The 27,546-nt window shown below is 41.0% G+C and overlaps 1 protein-coding gene across 1 annotated transcript in view; it reads left to right on the top strand.

Annotated features, from left to right (window-relative positions):
* Positions 1-255: 255 nt before the first annotated feature.
* Positions 256-27,546, top strand: part of LOC115621912 (homeotic protein labial) — a 40,054-nt gene continuing 12,763 nt past the window's right edge. Inside the window, exons 1-3 of the mRNA XM_030515746.1 lie at positions 256-373; positions 5,793-6,844; positions 13,154-13,518. Of these exons, the coding sequence (XP_030371606.1) occupies positions 5,818-6,844; positions 13,154-13,518 (1,392 nt within the window). The 5' untranslated portion in view covers positions 256-373; positions 5,793-5,817. The remainder of the gene's footprint in view (positions 374-5,792; positions 6,845-13,153; positions 13,519-27,546) is intronic.

Here is a 27,546-nt window from a genome sequence, read left to right as displayed (position 1 = left end):
ATAGGGTATCAAAAAAAGTCGCCAGAAGAACGCATCGAGTTGATGTCAGACCAAAAAACAGACCCTTGGAATGGGGAAGGAATAGAAATTCAGGCGAGTTCTATGGCAGGTCAGTTTATTTTTGTATTTCTCGCACTTTTGTGTACAGATGCCTTCGACCTTGTTGTCATTGAAGTGGAATAAATTTCATTCAAGTTGTCGTCGACTTTTACTTTAGACTACATAATTCAATTTTCAGTTTTGTCGAGCACGTCGAAAGTTAAACGAATTCTATGCTAACGAGCGCTGGCAAAAGTATTTTATTTTGAGAATATTTCGTTTTTTGAAACTTGAAAAGAGCTTATTGAGAAATTTATCTACGACGGCATGTCATGTAAGTATAAAACTCACAAGTTCTCAAAAATTGTAACAGCATGCGGCCGCTTTAAGGCGGCTGCCCCACATATTTCAGACAATTAATAAGGGGCAACAACAATGTTGCAAATGTGCAAGTGCAAGGCGACCAACAAGTTGGAAACGCAAACAAAAACTTGCGCACGACAAAAGTAAATTCATTAAAATTACCGCGCATGCAAACATACACAAACACATACACACAAACACACACACACACACACATACATGCACAGGTGGTGGTATGTGTGACCAAGGCTGTCGATACTGCATCGTCATGTAATGTGCCCGCCACACGCCGCTTGCCTTGCCTCAGAGTGGCACGTCAATTTAATTAGCGAGCACATAACTTCATAAAATATTCAAGTAATTTCAAGTGAAATATGAGCGCAGACACACGTCCCCGAATGCTTGTACATCCTTGTACGTGTACGTAAGGATGTATGTGTTTTAGTGTGTGTGTCTGTGTGTGTGTGTGTATTATTCTCGTTTTTATTGCTGTGTGTGCACACTAACACTCCCCTAGCAACTGCAAAGGACGTGTAGAACATTTTTGCGTTGTCACGGCAGCAGCCAAGGCGTTAAAGAACGCGCCGGAATTATGCAAACATTCATTAACGCACCGTAAAAATCAATTAACGCTCCCCCAGGATGCTGCCATACTCTGACTCTGATTCTCGTGTTCTACCTGCCTATTTACCCGGAAACCTGACGCATTCCAAGTAACTTAACTGCTACTTGCTATTCAATGTCTGACATTAAAAAACATACATACCCGTACAAATAAGTATGACGCATGCTGTCCAGACGTGGAGATCCTAGTAAGGGTGTAAAGATGCGGAAAAATGTCTGCTATAGCGACTGTGATCGCACACTGACATCACTCACAGTGTTCTCGCTACAAGAGGAAGTTATCCATCAGGCCAAGGGTAGGCCACCTTAAGTTTCAAGTAACTCAGTTTGAAAATTCCGCTTTTTCATACAAAATTTGAAACCCCTTTTCCCTGCTTTGGAGCTCGAATTTTCTAGGACCTACAGCTATTTGAATCAATATTTCAGATTCCATAAATTTCTATCGTATTTTTCTTAGAGTGCACATTTCATTTCGATCGGTAGAATTGGAGCCCCTTTTCCCCCTTTTAAGTTAAAATTCTCCAAAAATCAGTCATGGAGAGCAACTCATTGCTTGGCATTTTACGAACAGACAGGCAAAACGTTGGCACACAAATTTATCAAATTATGCAAGTATGTGTCTGACATTCAGCTAGAGTTGCTTTAATCAGATGACAGAACAATTGAGTTCATACTTATGTATGTCCGAGTATGTGAATTGACACAAACCTGATTCAGATTTAAATTTTATGACGGACTTTGTCGAATTTTTGTGCAAATTATTTTCTTATTTGACTGCAGACTGCGGCAAACGGAGCTTTTATTTTTAAAGCAGCTAACTAACCAACTGCTTGTGGCTCAGTGTGAGACTCCACGAGCATTTAAGCAAAAGCATTATACTAGTTAGTAAATACTACATACAAGTATATTTGGTTTCAAACTGCTGGCCCTGCATGAAAAAAGAGAGGCCTAGAAAAATGTATAATAAATGATGAATTATACTTTAACTGCCAGGCTGACAACAACAACAAGTATATACAAACATACATAGGAAATAGATGTAACGGAAACGCTGCGAATGTCCTTTGGCACACGAAACGAAGCACATTAAATTATGCTGATTCTCCGCAAAAAATAAAACTAAAATAATAAAGTAACGTGGACTAAAGTCGGGCACGTTCAACGTCAAACTAACACATGGCCCGAGACGACGCAGCAAAAGCTGAAAAGCAAAGGAGCTGCCGCACAGCCGGCAGGCATGTGAAGTCCAGGGCAGAGGGGTCACAGGAACTGTAGAGGCTATGATGAAGATTCGACAGTAGCTTGTTAAAATGCCAAGCCGCCCCCACCACCGCGCAGTGACAGGCGAACAGGCGGCATAAGTAAATGGCATGCCGAAGCGGCAAGGAATGTGTTGTCAATGCAATAAAATGAAAATAAAATAGGTAAGGAGCACTCAGCCAAAGCAAGTGAGCGCAGGGGAGTGTGAATGAAGGAGACAGTACGAGGGCTGGCCAGCAAAGGACTAAGCCTCAAGCACAATAATGGAGGCAAATGTTCCAAAGGCAAAATGTACACAATGTCTGTACTAAAAAAAACTGCAATACTAATATGTGTGTGTGTAGAAGTACAGTAAAATCTCGCAACACTCGCTAAAATCATAAAGGAAAGGATTAATTTGATGTACAAATATACGTGTATGCACGTCTATAAATTATTGTGATTATATGCTTTAATGCTTTAATTGAAGAAATACGCAAAGCAGTAAAATTTGAATTTACAAGTAGACTCAAAAACATCTAGATAATTTTAAGAATCTTTGGGATTCAACAAAGGAGTTACTTTGGGAATAAATCAATGACAATTAGTCTTCGATGCTATCAATAGGAATATAATAGCGAGAATAACTTATTTATCATTTAATTATGGGAAAAAAGTACATATGCAGGAACTCGCAATAAAGCAACTTATACTTACTGTATTTATATACGAGGAGTATGTGTCGAAGTGTGCGTGAGTGTGTTGGCAGACAAGCTCGGGCAAAAACTTAAATGGCATTAGCCTGCCCCCGTATAATGGGCACACTTGCTCGCCTTCCCCCCGCTCACCAACGCTTGGTTGGCAGGCCAAGGCAAAAGCGTGCCAGGTAACTAACACACACACATATATACAGACGACACACTGACACTCACCCACACGGCCCCACATACATTAAGCCAATATACGTGCCTTACGTTGCGCGGAATCCAATCCTCCCGGGCGCCCGTACCCTCACTCAACTTCTCGTTTTCTCCTTCCATTGCTGCCATCAAAGTTGGGCAGGCAATTGAAATAACTTCTTCCGCTTGCCTGCCTCGCTTCCGCTGCTTGAATGTGTCCATTCCTCGTCCGCCGCCATCCATCGTCCTCTCCGAGCCATCGCCCGACCGACCCGACCCCCATGTAACCTTTTCGAAAGCTTAACTGAGTTGAATTGGCGTTGTTTTTTTACGCTTATTTTGTTGTTTCGCTTTGTTTTGTTGATTCTCTAAGTGATTGTGCCTGGCAACATGTTGCTAGCAACATTCGAGTGTTGTGTAGTATGTTGAGAGCGCATCACGCCACTTGCGCGCTCAATTTGTACGCAATCTGTTAGGTGAAGTGAAGCGAATGTGGGCGGGCAGGGCTGCCATCTTTTTGTTGTCGTCGTCCTTTTTTTTGCTGTTGTTGGCAATAAAAAGCATTTAAGTACGCATTACGTTATTGAGCGCCATGGAAAACGCGCGCTTCTTTGAAATGACATTTCGACTGCGACGTCATTTGTGTGAATGTGTGAGTTACAAATCGTGTGTGCTTCTGTATGTCAGAATATTTGTGTGTGTGCCGTGTGTTGGATTTTAAATGAGTTTGCACTTTGTATTAATTTAAATTGCTTTTCGGGTTGTCAGCTATGAAATATGACACATAACGGCACATTTAAATGCCATGAAAAATGTTGCCAACATTATAGCGCGCAGAGGTTGTTATACACTGTAACCAAAGGATAATCAGGCACTATATACTCATTTAGTGAAATTAAACAGAAAGAAGCGTAGCAACCGTATATGCATTCGTCTGTATGAAGGCGAGGATCTCGGAAAGTATAAAAGTTAGAATCACCAAAATTAATATTGATGCACCCCTAAGTAGGACAAACTTCTTATTTTTCGATGCAGTGTTTTGTTACGTTTAAAATTGCACCCAACTAGTAAGCAACAACAACTTAATTATGCTAACTAATTTAGAGATTAAGGTGTGTTGTACATCATCCAATCGCATAATGAACGGGAGCTCTTCTAGAATGGCTTTTTCTGATATTATTAAGTTTTTGTTGTATAAAAAGACCAGTTGGACCTCCTGTTCACTGATGAGTTTGGTAGTTTCACTTGCATCTTTGTGGTGATTTAGCCGACTACCGCCATTCTCATACCTAAAATCTCAGTGATGGAAAATCGACAGTGGCCTCCTATCTAAATCACCACATACATACAAATGACACACGTATACAAATGACGAAGAAATTTCGCATCGCAAGTGGTTAGACCTTCATCAATATATTTACATACATACATACTAAAATCTCTACTGTTTGTTTTTGTAACCTGCAATGGCGTTTCGAAGAAAACTTTTTAAAATATCACAACAACGTTGTACAAGCTTTAGCAAAAAGTCTCACAAATTCATATTTTAAAAAGTATGGGTATTTATTGAGGCAAAGCTAACAACCAAAATGTAAAATGCATCACAAATAACGATTCTCAGATTTTTTCCAACAACCTTAAAGTGGCTTTTAAAGTGCCTCACTTTTTGCATATACACGTACATACGTATTCTAATATATACTAAATATATGTATAAATGTATATGTTGCTTTCGCATTGAAAATTAAGTTAAATTGTGCCACACTCAAATGTTGTGCCATAAATTTATGCCAACACTCACAAAAGTCAAGCACACACACACTATGACAAATGCGCACACAAGGCTACAAGGCAGTGGCCCCTAACGTATGTGACGGCAACGCCTGGCTGGCTGAGAATCCTTTTTCGAGGTTACGTCTGTTGCTGCTGCCGTCACTGTTCTTGGTGTTGTTCGTGTTGCTGCTGACCCCGACAGTTGTGCAACATTTTGTTATGCAAATCACAGCACAGGGCGCGTGTAACGTGCGCCAGTAAATAGGCAAGGGCTGTCGTGTGTTAGATAAAGGACGGGTGCGGAGTGCGACAGGCTGAAAGTAAGTGAAGGAGTAAACCACCGGGCGATGAAGCTAAGCTGAACTACATTTCACTGAGGAGGTTGGCGGCGCATTGACTGTACTTTATTGCATTACATGGGGTCGAGCAGAGAAGTTTTTTCTGACAATCCTCAACTAGGTTGGTAAATTAACTTAGCTAGCACAGGTACAGGTACCATATTTGTTTAATGTGGGCTTAGCCGTTTCCGAAATAATGCCAAGCGTGCGGATATGTCTAGATCGATTTGTCTTCTCATGCTGATTATCAATATTTATGCGATATGGGATCGCATAATCTTCATAATAACCTTTTACCCTTAAGCGACCATTTAATTATTAAATGCTTTAAGAAATATTTTTAGTGAAAGGCTCAACACATGAAGTCTAATTCTATAAATTATTTCTTTACAACAAACAAGAAACTATATAAAGGCTAGGCCTATATATTCATTTCATACTGTGTGCCGCATTTAGTTTGAAATTTGCATGGCACGATTGATACTAATGTTCCCTTTCGTTTTATTTCCTCTTACAGCTCGCCCATTCTCGGTTTGCCCTAAATGATGCCCGAAACTGAACGCGATTCTTTGGTGGCAGCGGAAATGGTCAGCGGCGCCTTGGCGCAGGCTTATGGATCACAAACGGCCGCATCGACTTTAGTCAAGGATCAACAACAGCAGCTGCACCAACAGCATAATAACAACAGTAGCAACATTCACACTACTACTCCATATAAAATGGCGACCAGTTCGTATGTTTACAGCAGTCCGCTGTCCATACCGCCAGCCGCCAACATGAGCACCAATTGCATTAGTCCGAGCGGCAAGGAAAAGCTCGCCAATCTACTGCGCGATCGGGACAACAATAGTCAGCAACAACAACAACAGCAGCGGCAACTGAGCGTCAGTCCCTTCTCGGCCAGCAGGTCACCGACAACTTTTCTGCAAAAACAACTGGAAGCGCCACGCGCCACTCAGTACGAGTCCACTCGACAAACGGCCACGCCAACGCCACAGCCTCAGGCGCAGCCGCAGCCGCGTCGCTCCATTACGCCATATCCCATAACAACCACATCTGCAAGCTCCACAGCCACCTGGCATGCACATGTGTATGCCCGCCCGCCAAATCGCCCCACCCCGCACTCCATAGCCGACATACTCGGATGGCCCCAGCAAACGTCCTCCTCCATCGCCCATCAGCTGCAGGCAGCGAGTGGTCTGACTGCAAGTAAAGATGCCTCGGACGCTGCGTCCATGGCCGTAGGCCCCGCAAAATCACCAAAGAGCATTCTGCGAAACTTTGAGCAGCAATATGCACAGCAGCACGAGCAGCGCACGCTGCGGAGCGCTTCACTGAGCGATGCCAGCGAGGAGGAGAGTGGCATCGGGATGCACTTGAATGCTAGCGCCTCGGCGCCAGGAGCCTTGGTGATGGCGCCACTCGATCAGCCATTGAATCTGTGTGTGGCCAAGAAGTCACGCGATAGCTGCACTAACTCATCCATCCCGGCGACGACAACGTTGCCGAAAAGTCAGTCTCAGCAACAACCCAGCAGCCAAATTCCCGGCAAGAGTACCGCCAAGAAGGGTAAGTGAACAGTACTGTTATTTCATGAAGTACTGTTACGCGCCTTTTGGTGCCGTCAGATGATAGATAGTTTACGTCATCACTTAGTCCAGTCCAGTAGAAGCATTGCTAAAATATTTGCAAAAATTTGCATTTTCAGATATGAAATACTCGTAAGTGATGAATTGCCAAGCTAGTAGTATAACATTAATTATGTTCAGAAATGAGATCGATCGAGAGAAATTCGTAATAGAAACTTTTTGCTTGAATAAAATGAGCAAAAAAATCTCAATAAATCCCAAGTTTTGTAAACTTGAGTACTTGAGTACTCATATATATATATATATATATATTAGTATTAAAAACTTTCCATTTTCCCCCCTTAGGAGTTGAAATTTCCCAAATACCTTGCGACCTACGCGTCGGTCGATGCAGTATTTGCCCAAATTTTAAAAAATTCGGTAATGCAAACAGAGTAACTAACAAATTTATTTTCATTTTCTGTTAATGATTCGAGGATTCTATTTCGTAATGAGTCCCACCACCTGACTCCATATTGCTATATTAGCTTTCATACCTAATTAATAATATGTTGAATAAATAAATTGTATACAAATGTATTAACCGATATTGGCATTGATAATCTGACCTTTGACCCTTTCGAAAGACACAACGGTTTCATAGCGTATAAAAATTCCAATGAATAATGAATGAAACAGTCGGAAATACAACTAATATAACAAAGCAATTAAATAAAATAGTTTCAAAGTAATAACTTCTGAAACGATTTTTTGCTGCTGTTGTGCCGCGTCTTGCGTCGGCCATTTGGCCACACTTGGCCTATTCGTGTTAATTTGCCAGTGCGTGGGAGTGGGAGTGGGAGTGGGCGCGAACGCGAACGAGCGCTTCCGTTCTGCCAGGTTAAATGATGCTAAACCAAAATGCTTAAAATACACACGCTGGCTAAATCATGGCAATTGGTTGGGACTAGGGGTAGACTGGAGCTGGGGCTGGGGCTGGGTAGGCCATTAAGTCAGTCAATAAATTTACAACATTTTCTATGGATTTGCGCATTGAAATTCAATTAAATAAACGACAACAACAATAGCTGGCCAGCAGTAATTGCCTTGCATAATGCGTACATTTAATTAGCTGCAGTTTTCTGTATATTTTTGTTGTTATTGTTGTTGTTGTTGTTTTTGCTTGTGCAAATTTGTTGCCAATTTGAATGTGCTGCATTAAAATGATTTAATTGAATTACAACGGAAATGGCGGAGGGCTGATGGATGGATGGATGAAGTGTTGGAAGGGAACGCGCGAATGCTAAAGTGTTGCAAAACAACAAATGCAATTAGCAATTAAAATATACAGAAACCTAATAGCCTAGCCAGCAACAACAAAGGCAATATGCACGTACACATAGCATGTATGTATGTATGCATGTACAAGTACATACATATGTATTTGAGCACAAATCTAATGAGTCGACAACTTGGCAAAAGTTTTTGTTTTGCTTTTCATTTAACTCAAATGATGCCATTTGGCAAGCTCAATGAATGCTGCATTTGACTTTTATTGTTGTTAAAAACACGAATAGCAATCGGGAACAGGAAGAAACGAATATCGGCAATAATAATGTTTGCTGTTCATGCTGTTCATACGGGTATGTAAAATGAATTACAGCCAAATGTTGCCGCCGCCTTAATTGTCATCGTCGTCATCGTTTCGTTCCCTCATCCCCCCGCCAAGTTTTCATTTTCTGTTTTGGTTTTGTTGTTGTTGTTGTTGTCGTCGTCGTCGGCGGCGGCTGTTAATTTGCGCTTTAATTACTTGTTTTCAGCTGCCATAAATACAAATGTTGCTTCGTTCGTGTGTGTGTATGTGTGTATGTGTGTTGTGTGAGAGCGCTGTCTCGGCTGCCGTTCTCTGTTTCATTTCGTCAAACGACATTTAAATGTTGCCGACTGGGCTTAATGAAATGACATGGCAATTGGCAATTGGCGCTAAAACATTGGCACAAAGACAAACAAGCAACAAAAAAAAAAAACGTTTCTGTTCTTGTTGTTGATTTGTCTTTGTTTTTGTGCTTTTTTCGCTTTCGTTTTGCCGCTACCAGTGCTTCCTGATGTTGTGTTCTCGCTTTGCCATTCTGCCATTTCGACTTGCTTTATTTTTATTGATTTCGCCTACGGACGGACACCCCTCCTTTGCGCTTGACTTGGTTTCGTTGCAGTAGCAAGTCAGTTGTGGGTGATGGGCAGTTTTTGTTTCAAGTCTATTACTTTCAAAATGGTTAAATAAAATAAGGTTCCACCCCAATTTCAAAAGAAGAAAAAAAAAGTAAGAAAAACGTTGCATCTGGGAAAGCTTTTCATATGTAAATTCTTTCTTTTAAAGAGTTGTCCCATCTAAGTCGTCTTTCAATCGGGCCAAAAAATCAGCACTATATGGTACATAATTTACAATGATCAGAATATGTTTAGGAAGAATTTATATTGCAGCTAACATTGGAAAAGTATTTGGTATATTATAATACTTTTTGTCCAACGAAGAAATTTTAAAATCTGACGATTGCACTATGGTTTTTTTGCCCGTTTTTTTGGCAGAAACTCGAAATATTAAGATATTTACCCCAAATTTAGTTTGTAAGCATATTTTGGTACCTCAAGACGACATACCAAGTTTGGTTCAGTTTGGGCCACTATTTCATATAGCTGCCATATAACCGATATGGCCGACTTTCACTAACTTAAGTATTTTTAACTGTATCGAACCAGAAACTGGCCTATATTTTGCTCACATGCAATATATTTTAGTTCACAAAATATAAATAATTTAATATAAGTTTATTTTATTTTTTTGATTTCCCCCCTCCCCCCTCTTCCAGGCCACAGAGTTTCGTTAATACTGTCCACATTTCAAAAGCTACATAAACAAAACTTTGCACACGTAATTTATGTAGAATCATCTATCTTTGTTTTAAATTTCATTTTACATTTTTAGAAAATTTATTAGCGAAAACATTTCACTCTAGTACTACGCCCACAAGCACAGCATCAAGCTACCTCATCTTCTTCTTTTTGCTTCCGCTATAGGCGTATATAACTCAGTGCTTGAAGTTTGTCTGGGTACAGGGTATTTCACTGTCGGGATTGCTCGACTATAGCGTTTTCTATCACGGCTCAAAATCGCCATCAACATCAACAATCATGTTAAAAGCAAAACATTTTGTGTTTTTTTTGAATGGCTTTAAAGTTTGATTACAACTTGGCATGTGTTTTTTAATATAATTGGAGAAGGTTTTTACTTTTATCGATATTAACATAGTATTGTATTCATTCAAGATGCTTACATTAATTTTCTGTAATATATTCTGCTTAAATGCGTATTCTGAGTCTTTGTTGCTGCTACAAATGTCAACAATGTTTGCATGCCCAAACAGTAGCTTTGCTGCAACAAACGCAATTTTACAGAAAACGTGCTAATTGGGACAAAGTTCTTTAGTAATTCCATAATAAACATATATTAGTTAGTATTTCCACATTTATAACTTTCTGCAACTCTTTACCATTCAAAAGTACTATTCCACGAAACACAGCGCAACTTATAAAGGTTAATTTAAAAAAAACCACATGAACAACACATGGCACAATTACACGAACACACTTCATCGCTTAAAAACAGTTTTGGATTATAATTTTACATACCTTGATTAACGTTTTCCATTATATAACTTAACTTTTGTGGGTTATTTTCTTAATTCTGGAAGCTCTGAAAGTTCACCAAAAATTGCTGCCAAAATCACAAATACATGTGTTTCACACAATCAGGTAACTTTGACTGCGCGCCAAGAAAATGGTGTTGCCATATCAGCAGGAATTAATTTAATTTTCGCTTAATTAAACAATTTATAATAAAATAAAAAAAAATTTTATATTTGGGCAAAATTTTTTTTGGACTTTCTGCCAAAAAAACGGGGGAAAAACCATAGTGGATGAACTGAAATAGGTGGGGGCAGTTAGCACTAGCCTGTTTGATGGTGTGACTGCCAAAAGTATTGGTGATAATAATCGAAAGAAGAAATATTTTATTTTTAACTGTGAATATAAAATAGATATTGACTTCAACCATTGTTTTCGTTTTAATTTATTTTGCAGCAGGACTGTGCCGGGGGAGGTGGTCGCGTTAGGACTGTCGGTCGAGTCAAATAGATGACCGATTTCTTATTTTCGCCAATAGCGATAAGAATATTTTGGGCCTCACACTGCGACTCGTAAAGCTCAACTTTTACGATTTGAGTTTCCACACGCTTAGCTGAATGGTATATCAATGGAGCATAGTTCACCGAAACCAGCTCCTGGGCAATTCTACATGATTCACGTTCCTTATAGTTTGAATAATAGTACGCATGTGGCCGTAGTTCGTCTTGATTCTTGTTCATGCTGATAGCGCCAATGAGCGAACGTCGAATGCGTATATTATTACGATTACTCAGATCAGGTTGCGGATCCGAGACATACCCCCTTAAACTGGTACCATCCATCTCAACATCCAAATAGTATATGGCATTGCGTACCAATCTAAAATTTTCAATAAAGCATCTGTATCCTTCTCCCAATTCTGAGTTCTCACAGTCCCCGAAGGCACTACATTCAACTCCGTCTCCAGCTGTAGCACTTATTCCATCCCACACATTAAAGTTCACTTCAAATCTTGAGCTGTGGTCATAGTTGATCATCGCAATGAATCCACGCGTTTGGCTCGTATAGAACTCCAGATAATTTATGATCCCATCTGTGACCTTATCCTTTCCATCCATCCACTGGAAAATGCCTCTAAATGCCCTGAAGGTTTTGGAGGTACAATTTATATATGCTACAGCACTACCGAGAATGGTCCTTCCTTTTGTCCGTGAGCGCAAAACATCAGACTGACAGCTACGATCAATCACATACTTCTTAGCCCAGACTTCCTTCAGCAGAACCAAAATGGCAAGCACATACAGAGACTTAGAACTAAACAAATGTTGAATTGACATGGAACCTTACTTTCACGAAACTATTTGGCTTGGGTGTTGTGTCATTATGCTTTAAAGTCCGCATTGTATAATAGAATCGTATCCAATTCATTAGAAGCAATGACTCACATACTAATAGCCGTAAACTCGCCAATTAAATAAATGCTTGTACAAGTATATTAAAGGGACTGCAAAAACGGGCTAAAAAATTATCTACGTCTGTGACTTACATGAAATTTAGATATAGTATATATAGTTTATATTCACACACCATCGAATTTCTGTACAAGCAAAAACAAGTCAACACTTTCCAGTAAAGTGTACAACCATAATAAAACCAGTAGCCAACATCCTTAAGCTATTTTCTTAATAAGGTTATACCGGTGAACGATTGCTGGTACCACATAGACCAAGTTGGTCTTACTTCTTTCGGGTATTGAATATGAGCCAACACTATACGAGGTAAGGTATTTTACACGGTATTTTAGCAGTAACAAAGGAGGTGTGCCACTGTTCCTATTGCATTTTTGCCTGGCCAAGTTCTTTTCATTTTTTTGCCAAAGTGTCCACCAAATCCTCGCCAAGGAGCAGACGCCTACAAGGACTAAATAACTGAATGGCTGATAACGAATGTGATAGGGATTACGTTTTTGTTTGAAGACATTTGAAAACTCAGCTAAGCAATATTAATGTAATGATATTTTCGAAATTGTATATTAGTGGGTTTGAACCCCTTATGCATTTGCAGCTTATAGCTTTTAAGAGAGTAGCTAAAGCATTTTGCATATTGTCTGTATTTTGAAGCGATGTTCGTGACCAACAAAACCGACAAGGTGCTCACCAGTCAACGCTGTTTTAGGTTTCAATTACCTATGAATTTGGCATATGCCTAAGTGGACCGACCGGCTACTGCCCGACACGATTGCCCCACAAATAGTGTTAACACTTGTTTTAGCGCTGAGTATCGCCCGTTGGTCGTCGGCTGTCGGCTGTCGGCGGTCGTCGGTCGTCTGTCGATTAGCCATATACTCATAGTACTCGACTAGGGCAGCCATGTTAAGAGCGTAATTTTGTATGGAAAATTAAACGTAAACGTAGCGAACATTTTTTGCATATTAAAATGCGCTACTCAAATCAAATGGCAGCACCAACCGCAACAATAACAATAACAATCAGTCAGTCAGTCAGTAATTTCAAAACATTATGTGACAGCCAACAGAAATCAATTGAGGTTAGGCCACGAGTGCAAATTTAAAACTGAAAAATGAATAGTGAAATAAATTATATTATGCAATATCTTTTTCGCCCTCCAGAAAGCACGGCCAAGCCTCCAGTTAAAAAGAAAAAGCTGAACTCCTCCACATTGGCACTGCCCCCAGATATCAGTCCCACCGGCAGCAGCGACAGTTTGATGCGAGACAAGATGCTGGGTCCAAATGGCTCTCCAGGTGCAACCACGACCGGCCAGCTGCATAGCAGTAATAACAACAACAATTTGGAGACTACAGAAGATGATTCGGACTCTGGCTCATCGGATGCGCGCCGTAAGAAAAAAGCCCGCACTACCTTCACTGGCCGTCAAATTTTTGAACTGGAAAAACAATTCGAGGTCAAAAAGTACCTTAGCTCAAGTGAACGAACCGAAATGGCCAAGCTGCTAATGGTTACCGAAACACAGGTGAATACCCATTTATTTATTATATTTAACAAGGGGTACTAATGCAAGAAATGACTTTCCCAATTAATTGACTCTTAACTTAAAAGGTGTAAACGATGATTTCACAGCAACATGATTACCATATTATTTTCCATTGTTCTCAAATATTTATTATTTTTTTGCCAAAAAGGGAATACACCCTCAAACTGAACCATCCATTCTCTCTTGATCTTTAATATTTTTATTTTAAACCAGAACATAATAGATACACGAGAACGGTCATGTACATACTATATATTATAGACTCTTCCACGCCATCTTTTCGATGCATATAGGTACATACTCAAGTCAAGTCTGTTGTCCATATTTTAGTCCTGGAGCTGCTACGCATGTTATGCTCATAATGCTATACCACGCTTATAGGCTAGTATTTACTTTTTTCAAACGACTATTTAGATACTCATTTAAGTTGCCAGTAAAAATTATTCAATACACAAAAGGAACAATTAGATAAGCTAAGGTCAGGTTTCCCGACTTAAAAATACTCCGTACATACATATGTGCAGAATAATTTTAGAAACTATGTCTATGTGAGTGTATGCATGTCTAGACATGCCTGTTCGTGTCTGTGTGTATGCAGTACAAAGTTGAAGCAAAGCAGCAACAACAACGACAGCTGCGAGCAGCGCTGCGGACAGAGCTACAAGCAGAGCATGGGCAGCAATTTTATTTATGGCTATAACTTTCTTTTGAATTGACCTGTCATGATGAAACTTGGTATACGGACACATTGGCACTAACTGGATGTAACTACCACAATTGATTTCAAAATTTCAAAAAATACCAGAGTTATAACGATTTGTCTTGTCATCCTGATCCTGATATATACTTTGTGGGGTCTGCCACGCCTCCTTCTGTGTGTTACATACATTCGCACAAAATTAGTATAGCCTTTCACCCTTTGGGTACAGGCTATAAAATCAGCTGTCGGCAGCGCTTGGGCAGATATTAAATATCCCATCATGTGTTCGATATACCATCATCATATATCATATATTACGAGATGAATAGTTATGGAAATTTCTGGCTATCTGTTCATCCGTATGAACCATAAAACTCGGTATTTTGCCTTTCCTTATCCATACGCAGAGCAGGGTTATTATTTTTTCTCTTTTTATAATCCATAGGAGCAATGGGTGCAAACAACAAGCACTTTTGCTGCAAAAAGGAGCCAAGTTTGACATTTTTAGCTTGCTACTGTAATGTAAAGTTTTATTAAATCGGTTGACTTTTTTCATATAGCTGTCAGAGGAAATGCACGACTGGGATGACTTTAACGTTCTACTTGATTGAAGCAGACAACGACCAACTATATACTTGTATTTGTCGAAAGCATGTGATTTAAAGTAGCGTCAAAAACAATCGTACAAAATGAGCAGCCTAAGGGTTATACTATACGGCATAAATATTCGAATATAAAATACAGTCCTAATAAATAATTGCGAATATTGTGACAATTTAGAATTTAGACGCAGTGAGCTTAAAATAACTCTATGATTAAATACACTGCAAGACCTTGGGGCTTTTATGAGGTAGTCTCATTTATGAGTTAATTGAAGCGAAAATTAAGGCAAACAAGGTGTCATTTTGCTTAATACGCCTCAGCAATTATTATTCCATTCATTTATAATGTTAAATTATGGTTATTGTTGTTGCTGCTGCTACTATTGTTTCTGTTGCAGCAACAGCCACTCTAGATGAAGCAATTGAAATCACTGAGGGGAGAAAGGACCAATGCATGAAATTTGCATGGAAACATGAAATGCCTTTGAGCACATAAGAACATACATACATGCACACCCATTCAAATTAATTGAGATTTATTGACTAATTAGAATAAATTAACTTAGCAAGGACGACATGCCAAGCAACCGGCGGCAACGGCTTGCATGGCACACCTATTTAAAGTAAATAGAGCTAAGCAGGTATCCGAATACATAAATACTGATACATATGTACATATGTATGTGTACACTCTACTACACATGTCCTTAACGTTCGGGCATGTAAATACTTGCGGTTAGGCACATAAGTGACGGTTGTTGGCCACAAATAGAAATCAATTGTTACGCCAAGATATGTCTGCATAATTCAAACGATCGTTAAGATGAATCTAATGTTTGTTGCTTGGCCTCTCTTTGTGCTTCGCAACTTACTCGATCAGAAAAGTAAATCAAAGGCCTCTCGGAAAAGAAGAAGATGCTGAAATATATTAATTTATATAAATAAATATATATATATATATATAGATATATATATATATATATATATATATATATATTATATATATATATATATATATATATATATATATATTATATATATATTATATATATATATATATCTATATATATATATATATATATAATACACAGATTGTATTTAAATTTAAATTATTTTTAAATTATGCTGCAAATGCCATCATGTCATCATTAATGCCACATACTTAGGAATGCAATATGCATTGCACATACCAAAGATTATCTCTTTCTTTTGAGTTCGCTTGGAAACAACCATAAAAATGTGTCCTTAAATTTTTGAATTCAAATGAATTGACAGATAATTGGAGAGAAAAAGCTTTAAATTAAATCAAATTTCAATTAATCAAGTCGCACATATTACGTATACGCACTGTACGCCCAAACGCCATAAGACTAATTGGCTCTGTGCACACAAACACACGAAGTGGTTAAAGGAGACAAAGAAAGAGAAAGAGAGAGAGAGAGAAACAGGCAAAAAGGGATGCATGCTTGACGAGCAATGCGCAACCACAGCAACAACAACAATTACTACAACAACGTCAGCAGCAGGCTGAAACGGTCACGGCAACGGCAGCCGCATTGAAATGTCTGCTTAATTAAATTACATTTTCCATCAAGTCAATTAATTACAAGTATACATATAAACACTAAGCAGCAGCGCATATTGCCTGCCTGTGCGTGCATTGGTGTGTGTGTGTGTGTGTGTGTGTGTGTGTGTGTGTGTGTGTGTGTGTGTTTTTTTTTTTTTTTTTTTATAGCTATACGAGCTAAAGGCTGGGTAATCTTCGAAAGATATTGGTAGCCCGAGCTACCAATATGCACGATTCGCATGTGAGACAAGACTTACTCTTTGGCTTGCTCGCGCCTACGTACTAAACCCCCATCCTTATCCGTATCCTCCAGACCATGTGTTCCCCCCGGTACCGCCGGCAAGCATGACTTCAGGGGGTGGTGATTCAGCGAGTGCTGATCTCTAGGGTTGCAGCTCTTTCTTTTTCTGCCATCCTTTGTAGCTTTATGACTTCTCTGGCGAAGTCGCACACATGGGTCCAGTTTTCGATGGATGCCAGCATCAGGTTTACTACCGTACTATGTGTAACCTGCGCCCCTACTACCCTTTCTAGGTGGTTCCGCTGGCGGTCGTATCGCGAACAGTGGAAGAACACGTGTTCTACATCTTCTATGCAACTTGCACATTCCGGGCAAGTGTTGTTGTTGTCATGCTTGTATTTGTGCAGGTATGCGCGAAAACAGCCATGTCCTGTTAGCAGCTGGGCCAAATAGTAGTTGACCTGCCCATGTCTCCTTTCGATCCACTCCTTTATGTTTCCTAACAGCTTGTGTGTCCATCTTCCTTTGGTGGATGTGTCCCAGCGGTGTTGCCATGTTGCCATCGCCTCATCACTTAGCCTCCGGGAGTATGTTACGCCGGTTCTTCTGCCAAGGTACCTCTGCTTTTCTGCCTCTGCCAGCAGCTCTAGCGGTGGCATTCCTGCGATTACTATTGCTGCTTCCGTTGATACAGTACGGAACGAGAAAGATACCCTAAGGGCACACCTTCGGTAGGCTGAGAGCAGGTGCTTCTTATATGAAGTTTTAGCCATTGCTTCAGACCAGATGGGCGCTGCGTATAGGGCTACTGATGTGACTACATTCATCAATAGTAACCTTCTGTCTTGCCTCGGTCCACCAAGGTTGGGCATTATTCGTGCTAGGGCATTGCTTACTCCAGCACACCGTCCTCCAACATATTTGAGGTGCTCCTTGTAGTTGAGTCTGTTGTCTATCATGACTCCCAGGTACTTGATTGCTGCTTTTGAGGTGATCTGTTCATTCCCTACTTCTATTGTTATGAACTCTACTTTTTTCCTGCTGCTTACAAGTAGCACCTCTGTCTTGTGGTCAGCTAGTTTGAGTCCTATGCTTGCTATCCAGCTCCTAGCTATTGCTACAGTTTTGTTACACATTCTTGTCAGTATGTCAAGGTGTTTTCCCGTCACTACTATTGCTATATCGTCCGCGAACCCAGTGATTTCTGCCCTCTTGGGCAGTTCCAGCCTAAGTATGCCATCATACATTATGTTCCATAGTATTGGGCCTAACACTGATCCCTGTGGTACACCCGCTGTCACGGCATAATGCTTTCTGCCTTCGTCTGTGTCGTACAGGAGCACTCTGTCGTTAAGGTAGTCCCTAATGATCTCTACTAGGTACTTTGGTACATTTTTCCCATCAAGTGCTGCAAGAATGACATCACAGTCTGCTGAGTTAAAGGCATTTTTCACGTCCAGCGTGATAATGGCGCAGTACTCTTTTTCTCCCTCGAGCCACCGCACTCCTTTAATGGCGTCTTTCGCTGTGTGTATAACTGCTGCTATCGCATCTACTGTGGAGCGGGCTTTGCGGAAGCCATATTGTCGGTCTGAGAGGCCATCTCCTTCCAGTGCTTCGTCCAGTCTTCTGCTAATTATTTTTTCCAGTAGTTTGCCGGCAGTGTCAATCATGCAGAGCGGCCGGTAGCCTGAAGCGTCCTGGGCGCTATTTCCTTTTGGGATTAGCACCAGTCTTTGCTTCTTCCAGATCCGGGGGAATTTCCTCTCCTTAATGCATGCGTCGAAGGTCTCTCTGAATAGTTCAGCTTCGTGTTCGATAGCCGTCCTGAGGGCAATGTTTGGGACTCCATCCACTCCAGGTGCTTTCTTTAGTTTTAGTCCTCTGCTCGCCGCCTCTAATTCTTCAAGAGTGACACCTGGGATGTTTTCTGTGGCCTCACAGCTTGCCACTGAGTATGTAATTTCTGCCCTCTGGGGGAAGAGTCCCTCCACAATTGCCTTGAGCTTCGTAGCGCATGTTGTGACTGGTGGACGGAAGCTGCTTAGCTTTTTCATTACCAGCTTGTACCCTGTACCCCATGGGTTATTCTCAACGTCATCGCACATCTCTCTGTAGCAGTTCCTTTTGCTTTGGGTGATAGCTTTTTTTAAGGTGGCTCTCGCAGCCTTATACTCTTCTTGAAGTTCGACAAAGTTTTCGCGACCTCTAGCTCTCTGGCATATTCGACGTGCGCGTATGCATTTCTTGCGGAGGTCGGCAATCTGTCTGTTCCACCAGTAGACGGGTTGTCTTCTAGCCTGTTGGCCTTTCTTGGCCATAGACGCGTTACAGGCATCAGCAATGCAACGCATCAGGATGGTCGCTTTGTTGCTCGCACTACCCATTAGGTGACACTCACCCATCGACAGTTTGAATGCCTCTTTGTCGAAGGTGGTGTCTCTCCATCCTGGATTGGGTCGGGTGCCATTTGTTGGGTTCCGTCTCGTGGGTCGTCTGTGGATCTCAAATATTATTGCCTGGTGGTCACTGTGCGTGTATTCATCCGATACGTGCCATTCCGCTGAGGGTAGTAGGGCAGAACTGATGAAAGTTATGTCGATCTTTGAGCTTCTCCCCCCTCTGGAGAAAGTGTCCTTTTCACCGCAGTTGAGCAGTGCTACATCCAGGGTTGCAAACGCTTCAAGAAGGTATTCTCCCCTGAGGTTCGTGCGATTTGAGCCCCACTCGACTGCCCATGCATTGAAGTCGCCTGCGATAACTATGGGCTTTACTTCTTCCGCGTCTTTGACGAGCTTATCAAGTGCATGTCTGTACGTCTCTAGCGGCATGCTGGGGGGGTAGTAACAGCTGTAGTATGTTATTCCGTTCACTGTGCTTTTTACGTATCCTTCCTCGCCGCTGTGCGTCTTCTCAAGTGGATACTTGCCGCATGTCCATATTGATGCTTTATTGCATCCGCTAGTGGTCCATCGTTGTGAGTCATCCGCTCTGTAGTGTTCGCTGAGGATTGCTAGGTCGATTTTTTGCTCGCGCACTATCTGTTTTAGAAGCTCCTGGGCAGCCTCGCAGTGGTTTAAGTTCAATTGAAGGACCCTCATTTGTGTTTATTCAGGACCTTCCTGCGGGCTGATATATAGTGGGGGCATTTAGGCCCTCCTGTGACATGCCTGGCGTCGGCATTTGGGTCGTTTCTGCATAGTAGGCAGTGTGGGTCTCCTTGGCACGCTTTGGCTAGGTGGTCAAGTCCCCCGCACTTGAAGCAGTGCTTCGACCAGTCTTTGAGACTTCTACAGTTTCTTGCCATATGCCCGAAGTCAAGGCATTTGTAGCATCTTGTCGGTGTAGACCTTTTGAGTAGTCTGCAGACTGTCCATCCAACTCGCAGTTTGCCTAACTCTTCTGCCTCTTTTGCCTGTTTCTCCGGTATGACGATTATGGCCGTCCTAGTGCCACCAGGAGCATCCCTGATTACTTTGATGGCCTCGCCATGTATGTCACCTATCTGGTTCCTCCATGCGGTGAGTATTTCGTCCTCCGTAGTCACTTCATCGAGGTACCTTAGCTCGAACGTGGCTTCTTGTGTAAGCATTCTGACCTCGACCTCAGTGGGCAGTATGCTTTTGATGTGCTCCTGTTGTTGTCCGGTGGTCACATCGGTTGCTCTCTTAAATTCGAGCAGCAGCTCTCCTTTTTGCGTCTTCCGTACGGCATGGACCTCTTCTCCGACTGTTTTCAATTCAGGGGCGTTTTTTACCTTCCTGAGAATATCTGCGAATGACAGTTTCTCCGTCGGCTTGATAATCATGACATCAGGCCTAGGCGGTCTCCTTCGCTTTTTTGATACTTGTATCCACTTGCTGGTTGCCTGGCTGCTTCCTCCTTGTGTTGGTGCCTTTTCCATCTCTTGACTCGGTCCGCTTGCTTTGTCGGTTTTTGGCTTCGGTGTTCTTTTCGGCATGCTTGCATCTGTGTTATCCTGGTTCTCCTGTCTGTTAGTTTTCGTCTTTTTTGGAGGTGTTCTTCTAGGTCTCTCTACCTCTTCTCTTAGCCTTTTTGGTGTGCCGCGTACCTCTTGCTGTCGGGCAGTCTGCGTGCCCCTATCATTTGTACGCACGGATTTCTCTGCCTGCGGCTCCTTGGCCCTAGCTATTTGTTGGTATAGTGATGTTATCACCGCCACCAGGTCGCGCATTGGTTGGTGGATAGACCTTCTCCCACCACCAAACATTTCGTTGAGCTCGCCGATTTTCTCCCCCAACTTCGTGAGAGGGTCTCTCCCTTGTTTCGGAACCTGGACTAGCATTGGTTCGCTCTCTAGTTCAGGAGGAGATGACCGTGATCTTTCCATACTCCGCACCTGCAGGGTTTGTACTGGGGAGCGTGGTAGCCTCGATGCTTTTTGGAACGGGTTTTGCCCCGGACTTCCCGTTAGTGCCTCTTTTGCGCTCTTTGCGCCGGCCTGAGGGCTAGAGCCTATCTGTACTTCCGCCAGTGTTGTTGTTGTTGTTTTTTCCATTTTTGAGCTGTTGGGTCCCAACTCGTAGCCGTTATCTTGTATTCGTTGTGTAGTTACCCTTATTTGGTCCCATGGTTATCTTTGCAATGCAGGGAGGCCATGCGAGGGTTGACACAAGACCTTATGAGTGCATGTGTTCAGAGCCAGACCGGGAGCTAGACAGAAGGATAACCTTAACTGACCCTACACCCCAACTTAACGGGACGATTACAAGAGCGTTCTACGAGGCTTGCCAGGTTTTAACGGGACGGGGGCAGGTGACGCATTAGCCTGAGAGCCGTCTGGACCAGATTCCACTCCAGCCCATATTGGTAACAGAATACCTCACCCACCAGCCTAATATCGTCTGTTCAAGGTGTTGCATGTTTGCCCAGTATACCATAATCAGGATCTTACTGGGGTCGATCCTGATGGGTCCTCGGACCCGCTTTTCCGCTTCTCCATTTGGTGTGCTCGTGGGTATTTCGGCTTGGTATGCCGGTTCTTCTTTAGGGTCTGCAGTCTTGCCACTGCTACTCCCACGTTTAGACGCACTTTCCATCCTTGCTGCTCTTGGTCGGGGACTGCTTATTGGTTATTCGCAGCTGGCCTGTTTGCACAGGCCGTTCACTATCCGCCACCTGTGACCCCCACAGTAGCCTGAGCTCAGCCCTGTGTGTGTGTGTGTGTGTGTGTGTGCGTGTATGTGTGTGTGTATGTGTGCATCAGTATGCGTGTGTGCCTCGTCTGCTATACTCGTATGTGAGCCAACATGTTATGCATGTCGACATGCTCAAGTATTTTGTCTGTGTTATTAATATTATAAGCTTAGCAGCAATTTATCATCGGGCCATACAAGGACATGCAGTCAACGCACACAGCTGCATGCATGGGAACTTGTATGTGTGAGGACATGAATGTGCGTGCAGCTATTTTGCGTGCCACCCAACTCGTTTACATTTAACCGCAAAGCCATAGCCAGTCAGTGAATCGGGCTGGCACCCAGGCAGACTAAAATTTGGAATCAAAGCTTCGATAGTGATGTACACTGATGTAACGACGTTTCTTAAATATTTTTAAATAATAAGTGTTTTGCTGGCAATTGAGTAGCCAGAAAAAAAAGCATACATAATGATTCTTCTCGTCAAGATGATCATTTATGTACCTTTACCGTGAGGTCTACCATTTCCCCGTTCTGGGTGTTCCATGCATATATACACGCACCACAAGCAATAGGGAACTGCTGATAACTGTATATAATTAGACTTGTTTTTGTCGATTAGCTATTCGCACCTACCCTAACTAAATCCAAATAAAATGAAACGGGTTTCCATATAGAGTTGTGATCTCATTCTGGCGCGCTTTTGGTTGAAATGATTATATTTAACAAAATCTTAACCGATTACCAGTGAACAGCTGATTAGTAAAAGTAGTATTATTAGTTTAATATTTATTATTTAATAATATTAGGTTAAACAAAATTAAATACATCAGAAATATTTGTAATCACTTTAAAATAAAGAGCATAAAAAGCGAAAAATTTTGATTAGAAAACCGTTTTTTTCCATCTCTATGAATCGAGAGTCAACTAGAGATGGGCGATGTCGCGATCTCTCACAAATGTTTTCACATATTAGCGTTCGATAGTGACAAGCAGATGTTAGATTAAGCAATTGTCACTGCGTGACATCAATATTTCCCTCTCACCGTGACAAAGGAGCAGATGTATAAATATTGCTCATCTCTAATGCCAACGCCTAAGTATGCAACACGGCGCACAGATTTTGTAGCGCTATTTCTGGCGCATTGTGCGTCCTTGCATGTTTGTATATAAAACATAGCTATGCACATAAACATATATGTGTTAATCACACCAATAATATCAGCAAATTAGCTACATCATCCAGCTTGTATAGTTAGTTGGCAGGATTTGCCTGATGTCTGACTCGGTTGCCTGCTGGACGCTTTTGGGCATTTGGACTGGCACTTGGCAATTTGCTTTTCGCCTAAGTGTACGTGTATGTACATATGTATATCGTAAAATGTGGCACAATGAATGTAACGCATTCATTGAAAATCATTGTTAATTGGGGAGGATTTTCAACAGATTTCATGAACACAAATATACATGAGAATAATGATTTCGTGCGAGTGTGTGGGTTACCAGAGCTACATACATACATACATATGTACATATTTGGAAACAATAGATAAGCATTGTCGCCCGGGCCACTCCTAATGTATTATGAGATTACATTTGCGAATTTGGTAACACCAGCTACATTTAACCATGACAATAAATAAGTATATATTGATTAGTGAAAACCCAAAATATCTTTAGCAATTACAGGGTAGGGGGAACCACAGGCTTATCCTTACACGTGCCTAGAATACCTGGACAAAGGGACAAACGACATGTAATAAATTTAAATATTACACCCAATCCGATAAAAATCTATTAAGAATTTAAACAAAAGTTGTTCAGTTCCTTTCGCATTATAACTTTAATATTTATCTGCACTGTTAAAAAACACTCAGTGTTAGGCAGTCGCCTAATTGGCCCCCATGCTCTGCTTCGAACGCAAAATCCAAGACGGCTGCTCATAAGGCACGCAACATTGTTACGCATACGCCTCATTAAACGAACTTATAGAACGAGTGACCAAAAATAAACAAAAAGCGCCAGCCAAAAACTACACTCAACGGCGCTGCGAAAGAGCAAAAAATCAGCGGCAAAAACAAAGTGGCAGGCAGCCATTAAAATCACTTTAAATAGACTTTCTCTCTGGCACGACAGCGCACGAAAAGACCGCACAGACATAGACACACACACTTATATATATGTATATATGATGCCGGCCCCAACGCCCACTCTGCCCTGGCTCTGTTAGCGTCGTCTGTCATCAACAAACTGTAAAATAGCCTTAAGCCAGATAAAAATCAATTAATTACGCGTGCAGGCCAACATCCCTACTACCGCTGTCACCTAACTGTGGGACCATCTACGCCTGCAATGAAGCGATCCAATGTGGCAATGTGGCACAGTTGGTAGCACACACACACACACACACACACATACACACACACGCACACATGTAAATAGGCAACATTGTAATTGTGTTGCGATTACGAACGAACGTCACGCGCCAAACGCAGCAAATTACATTTGCATATTAGTGCTGCCAGAAAGGGTGATTGGGGATGGGACGGGACGGGACAGGGCGGAATCGGATGCGATGGGATGGGAGAGATTGTGTTAAATGCGCTGTTTGTGGCATGCACCAATGCGACAAGTGCGGTATTAAACATTTCATTTTAAATGTTTGCTGACCGTTCATAATCCGGCGTAATTGTGAGCAGCTGTGTCCTCCGTCCGGCTGCTGCAATTCGACCTCGACTAGAGAGGACCAGAACCGAACCCACAGGGCTGGGGCCATGGGGTGTATGCAGAACATGTGCCATCCAATCAAATTCCTTGCTGTACATTGCCCGGCCTATTTGGATCGCTGCGTTCGTGTCGTTGCGGCGCCCATTTTGGCATTTGGCCAAATGGCAAATAATTAAATTAAATTGCCGCCACAAGCAGACAAACAAATCAAATGACAATTCATCTTTGAGGCTTTCAGGCTGTTCGGCTGTGCGGCTCGCCAGGAGCTGCAATCGTTTCTGCTAAATGCACAACCATACAAAAACTACACACACATCTACATATGAACATATATATATGTACATCTGTGCAACAATATTTCGTATTTACTTTATTAAGTGTATTTAAATTTATGCCCTTTCTCTGCTTATGTTTGTGACATCAAAATTACTTTTTGCGCAAATTAATTTTACAAAAGCATGCAAGCCAACATTGTATAAACCTATTTGCATACACACCTACATACAAACATGAATATACACATACTTACATATGCGTATGTTTTTATAGTATATACGAGTACATACGTACTATGTGTGCCATAATTTCATTTTATTTGCTTTGTTTGTGATTCAACGATGAGCATTATTTATACATATATCCATACATACATGTATACGAACGTATATAAAGTACAATCTTTATTATCCGATACATGCATTTGCATCAATTATACGCAATGTACACACACACACATAGACACACGACGCACAACATAATCTATTTCCCACAACTATGCACTTGTGTCTGTTTGTTTATGCCATACTGGGCAATGAAACGCATTAAAAGTTATTTAATGATTGCTGGAGTGCTTGCAGCGCTTGATTTCACTTCCATCCGAGGTAATTAAAATGTTTGCCTTTGCTTTTGTGTATAAATTGTCAATAAACAATTGCCAATAATTACCAAGAGAATTGCCAATCACAAGAAGCGCATTTTATACAAAAAGTTTCAATTGAATTTTCCTTTATATGACTCTAATTGAACTGAACATAATCGGGCTTTGATCCGCATGATAACTTGCATACCCTTAACTAAATAGTGTAAGAATATATTGTGTTTGGTTGGTTAGTTTTTAACATTCAGAAGGAAGTAGACAAAACACGACATCCATCTGGCAGTCTGTCTATTTCAATCAGCCTTTCTCCCACCACTTATTATTAAGGCGTACAACAAATGTTTTGTAACAACTCGCCCAATCAAATACCAATACCAATGAAACAATATGTTTTAAGGGGAATATTTTTTATTAAAAACATGTTAGTTCCTTTCCCGCCGCTCTCGCCGCCTAGGTCGGTATCTTCCAGATGCATTTTAAATGGCCTCGATGTTTTTATGAACGGACAACCGCACATGTCTCTATCGATTCGTCTCGTCATGCTGTGTTATTTAACTATAAAGTAGATATGGAGTCTGTCGAAACCCCTTCTGCATGTTCCCGAATTTTTTGGTAGCATAATCCTTTCTGCCTTGGAGAACAATTTTGTTTACATCCTTGGGCTTATATAGGGTTCAAATTTTTCTTTAATTTTGATAAGCCGTTCTTAATTCGTAATCATAATATTTCCTTATAAAAGAATATTGGTTTATAATCAAAAACTGGTTTTATTGGATCACAATCCATTAAGAGAGCACTCGGTAGCAAATAAAATTGAAAGCTAAGTATGTGAGCATAAATTATATCCCATGCGTATTTTAGACATGTACACAAATTCGTTAGAAAATATGATTTGAATGTGCAAATAGAAAATAAATGATAATAAATGGATAGTAAAAGCCATTTCACACATTCAACATACAATATATGTATATAAGAATATGCTTTTGCGCACAATAATCAAATAATAAATGCAATTTTCAACAATTATTGAACCACAACTTAATTAAAATGTTGCGCATACGCCACATTGCCAACATGTCGTGCACTGACCCAGAAGGCTTTGGTAATATTATTTTAACACCAAAATATTTGAATTATGTCTGAATAAATTTGAGTGCAGCAATGATGGCAACAACACCAATAATGGCAACATCGAACAATGAAAATCTATTAATTGCCGCTGTTGGCCATTTGGCGTCCATAATACAACAACAGCAAGTGTGGCAAACACGCCTAACACAATGATTGGCCCAAAAGCCATTTCGACTATTAATTTTGACTGGCCAATATTTGCATAAATTAACAGGAAGTTCGGGTGCTTGCAAAACGGCAAAAACGAGCCCCCACCTAATTATTTATAAATTATATTTTCTCACTGTCAATGAACACATTTGTGTGGAAACGAGCAACAACTAATTGTTTTTGCAAATGAGACTTAATTTTGAGGCGGAGCTAGCCACAGACATACAAAGCACACATATAAATTTACTCGAACTCTCGATTCTATGCAAAACAGCTATGGCTGCTGACAATTTTTTAAAAGCGCGCTCTTCTGCGCCACTTTTTAAGAGTATTTCGGTCGTTGCCCAAATACTGTGAGACATGTCTGATCGAGTGAATACGACGACGATCGTTGTTATGCCGTCTTTTTCGACTGGGGCGTCAGCAAATGTTGCGAGCGAATGTGTGCTTTCGTGTTTATTTATGGACTCAGCATTTGGCCAATTAGCAAATCAAGATCATTTGTTGACAGCTCCAGTACTAAAAACTGAATATTTTGTGCAATAGTGCAACAGTCGTATGATTTGATAAGTTGAATAGTTGAGTTCATAGCCTCTTGAACACTTCTCGTCTAAAAAGAACTAGGGTACCTAAGGAAAATAAATTCGATTTATGAAAAAAAAAATGCTTTAAATCCAAACTTCACTCAAATAATAATACAATTGTTTGTGAGTTTTGTAGAAAATAAGAAGTTCAAAGCACTCTAACGCGCGCATGCAATTAGTCAAGCCAATCAAAAAATAATCATTTTATTATTCATTCAAGATTATGAACTAAATTTTAAATACAAACTACTATATCACTTTCATAA

This window comes from Scaptodrosophila lebanonensis, unplaced genomic scaffold, assembly GCF_003285725.1.
Source record: "Scaptodrosophila lebanonensis strain 11010-0011.00,11010-0021.00 unplaced genomic scaffold, SlebRS2 tig00000024-arrow-pilon, whole genome shotgun sequence".
NCBI classification, from domain to species: domain Eukaryota; kingdom Metazoa; phylum Arthropoda; class Insecta; order Diptera; family Drosophilidae; genus Scaptodrosophila; species Scaptodrosophila lebanonensis.
Note: the sequence above shows the minus strand (reverse complement) of the source record. Positions and strands in the feature narration are given on the sequence as shown.